Consider the following 2,855-nt stretch of genomic DNA (forward strand, 5'->3'; position numbering starts at 1 on the left):
GCAATCAACCCACCCCTCTCTCTCGTGTCTTACTTCTGTTATTTTATCATAAAACTCCAGAAGGTTTGTGACACAGGATTTGCCTTCCGTGAATCCGTGCTGGTTGGCATTTATACTCTTGTTCCGTTCCAGGTGCTCCACCACTCTCCTCCTGATAATCTTCTCCATAATTTTGCATACTATACACGTCAATGACACAGGTCTATAGTTTAGTGCCTCTTTTCTGTCTCCTTTTTTAAAAATGGGAACTACATTTGCCGTCTTCCATACCTCAGGTAGTTGCCCAGTTTCCAGGGACGTGTTGAAGATTGTGGTAAGTGGCACGCACAACATATCTGCTCCCTCTCTAAGGACCCACGGGGAGATGTTGTCCGGTCCCATTGCCTTTGAGGTATCGATGTCCCTTAGCAGTTTCTTCACCTCCTCCTCATCTGTATGTATGTCGTCCAACACTTGTTGGTGTATTCCTTGCTGGTGTCCCCATCTGGTCTGTCCCCCCAGAGTCCTTCCTGTCTCTACTGTAAATACTTCCTTAAATCTCGTGTTGAGCTCCTCACATACCTCTTGATCGTTTCTTGTGAGTTCTCCACCTTCTTTCCTCAGCCTTATCACCTGGTCCTTGACTGTTGTCTTCCTCCTAATGTGGCTATACAGCAGTTTCGGGTCAGATTTGACTTTCGATGCTATGTCGTTTTCATACTGTCGCTGGGCCTCCCTCCTTATCTGTGCATACTCGTTTCTGGCTCTTCTACTAATCTCCTTGTTTTCCTGGGTCCTATGCCTCCTGTACCTTTTCCATTCTCTGTTGCACTTAGTTTTTGCCTCCCTACACCTTCGGGTAAACCAAGGACTCGTTTTGGTCTTCCTATTATTTCTGTTTCCCTTGGGAACAAAACTTTCCTCTGCCTCCTTGCACTTTGTTGCCACATATTCCATCATCTCGTTTACTGATTTTCCTACCATTTCTCTGTCCCACTGAACCTCCTGCAGGAAGTTTCTCATACCTGTGTAGTCCCCCCTTTTATAGTTTGGCCTGTCCCCTTCAGTTCCTGTTACCTTCTCCACTTGTAACTCTACTATATAGTCAAAACTCAGAACCACGTGATCGCTAGCTCCAAGGGGCCTCTCGTAAGTGATGTCCTCAATGTCTGAACTGCTCAGGGTGAACACAAGATCCAGTCTTGCTGGCTCATCCTCCCCTCTCTCTCTGGTTGTGTCCCTGACATGTTGATGTGTGTGTGTGTGTGTGTGTGTGTGTGTGTGTGTGTGTGTGTGTGTGTGTGTGTGTGTGTGTGTGTGTGTGTGTGTGTGTGTGTGTGTGTGTGTGTGTGTGTGTGTGTGTGTGTGTGTGTGCTCTGTCTATGACCAGGCCTTTGGGCACCTATGGGCTATGGGTACCTTCCGCCAAAAAAAAAAAAAAGGTAAAAATCACTGCATTATATGAGTGCATAAAAATGTATACATTATATATGGTGTTGTGGCTTTATGGCTGGGAATAAAATGCTGATGGTTGAGACACGGGAGCTGAATATCCACCGCCGCCACCACCACTTCCAAAACCACCTCCACCGCCACTTACAAACCCAGCGCCGCCAAAGCCTAAACCACCAATACTACCGCTTCCAAAGCCACCTCCACCACTGCCTCCACCGCCGTTGTCAATCACGTCACCTTCACCTTGCGCGGCGGAGCTGAGGGCAGACTGAAGGTCTCCACCGGTAGGCAGAGACGGGTTGTCACCTTCACCATAGTTAACAAAGTATACTTGAGGACTCTCTTGCTCTGGTGCTGGTACTTGGATGACATTCTGACCTTGCTCAGTTATCCTGTTGAGGACGTACACGACGTTTTTCTGCCTTGGAGGTGGGACAATAATAGGTTCCTGTCCTGGGCCTCCCTCTGGGGTGCGGATGAACAAAATATTATGCTCAATTCTGGGTGGAGGAACATATGGTCTCGGACCAACCATGGAAGAAACTGCAGGCGCGTTATACACATACAAATTGCGCGTGACCACAGGAGTCACACAGCTACCGTCCACACTGAGCACCTGCCCGGAACCGCAGCCGCCTCCGGAATAGCCTGATCCTCCTGAACTGCCCGAGAATCCTGACCCTCCTGAGGAGAAACCAGATTCAAAACCCCCTGACGAGGTGCCAGAACCATAAGAAGAACCTGGAGAGAACGCTGGACCAGAATTTGAGGCTTGGTTATAGCCCTGAGGAACAGAGTCGGTGACGGCTGCCAGGAAACAGGTCAGTATCTGTAGTGAGATATTCACAAAATATATTAAAATGTTGAATAAAATATTCTCTCAGTTTAGAATGATGAAATTTATGCATGTATGATTATTCAAACATAAGGTATCCCTACATACACGACACCGCAAAAGGTATTAAAATATCACATGTTTGCGAAAATTACGTGATAAATAATGAAATAGTTTCCACTGCAGGATTTTAGTGTTTCATGGTTCCATTATATTACTGTTATTATATTTACGAATGAGCAGCTAAACTCGTGGGGGTTATAGTATACAAGCCAAAATATAATAACTAGGATGTGATGCCACTATAAGGGTGTTTCAGCAATATACATGGTATTTAAAGATTTTTTTTAAAACAAATGGAGCTACAAAACCAAAATATAGTTCATTGCTCAGATTTAGCACCTTCCTCTCAGACCAGAAGCACAGTTCTCTCTCAAGCAAGTCGAAACTTTAAGCAAGTCTCCTTACTCCCGCTGTCCCCGCTCAACTAGCACTAAATACCTGAAATAATCTTGAAAGGTATATAAGACTGGTTCTTGGATATAAATGCAAAGAGAAACTGCTATAAAATAAAGACCTCGCGAGA

The 2,855-nt window shown here is 45.6% G+C and overlaps 1 protein-coding gene across 1 annotated transcript in view; it reads right to left on the reverse strand.

Annotated features, from left to right (window-relative positions):
• Positions 1-1,427: 1,427 nt before the first annotated feature.
• The window catches only part of LOC138852127 (ATP-dependent RNA helicase glh-2-like), a 16,767-nt gene continuing 15,339 nt past the window's right edge, over positions 1,428-2,855 (reverse strand). The window contains exon 4 of the mRNA XM_070081803.1: positions 1,428-2,313. Coding sequence (XP_069937904.1) covers positions 1,484-2,313 — 830 coding nt within the window. The 3' untranslated portion in view covers positions 1,428-1,483. The remainder of the gene's footprint in view (positions 2,314-2,855) is intronic.

This window comes from Cherax quadricarinatus, unplaced genomic scaffold (assembly GCF_038502225.1).
Source record: "Cherax quadricarinatus isolate ZL_2023a unplaced genomic scaffold, ASM3850222v1 Contig4290, whole genome shotgun sequence".
Taxonomy (NCBI): domain Eukaryota; kingdom Metazoa; phylum Arthropoda; class Malacostraca; order Decapoda; family Parastacidae; genus Cherax; species Cherax quadricarinatus.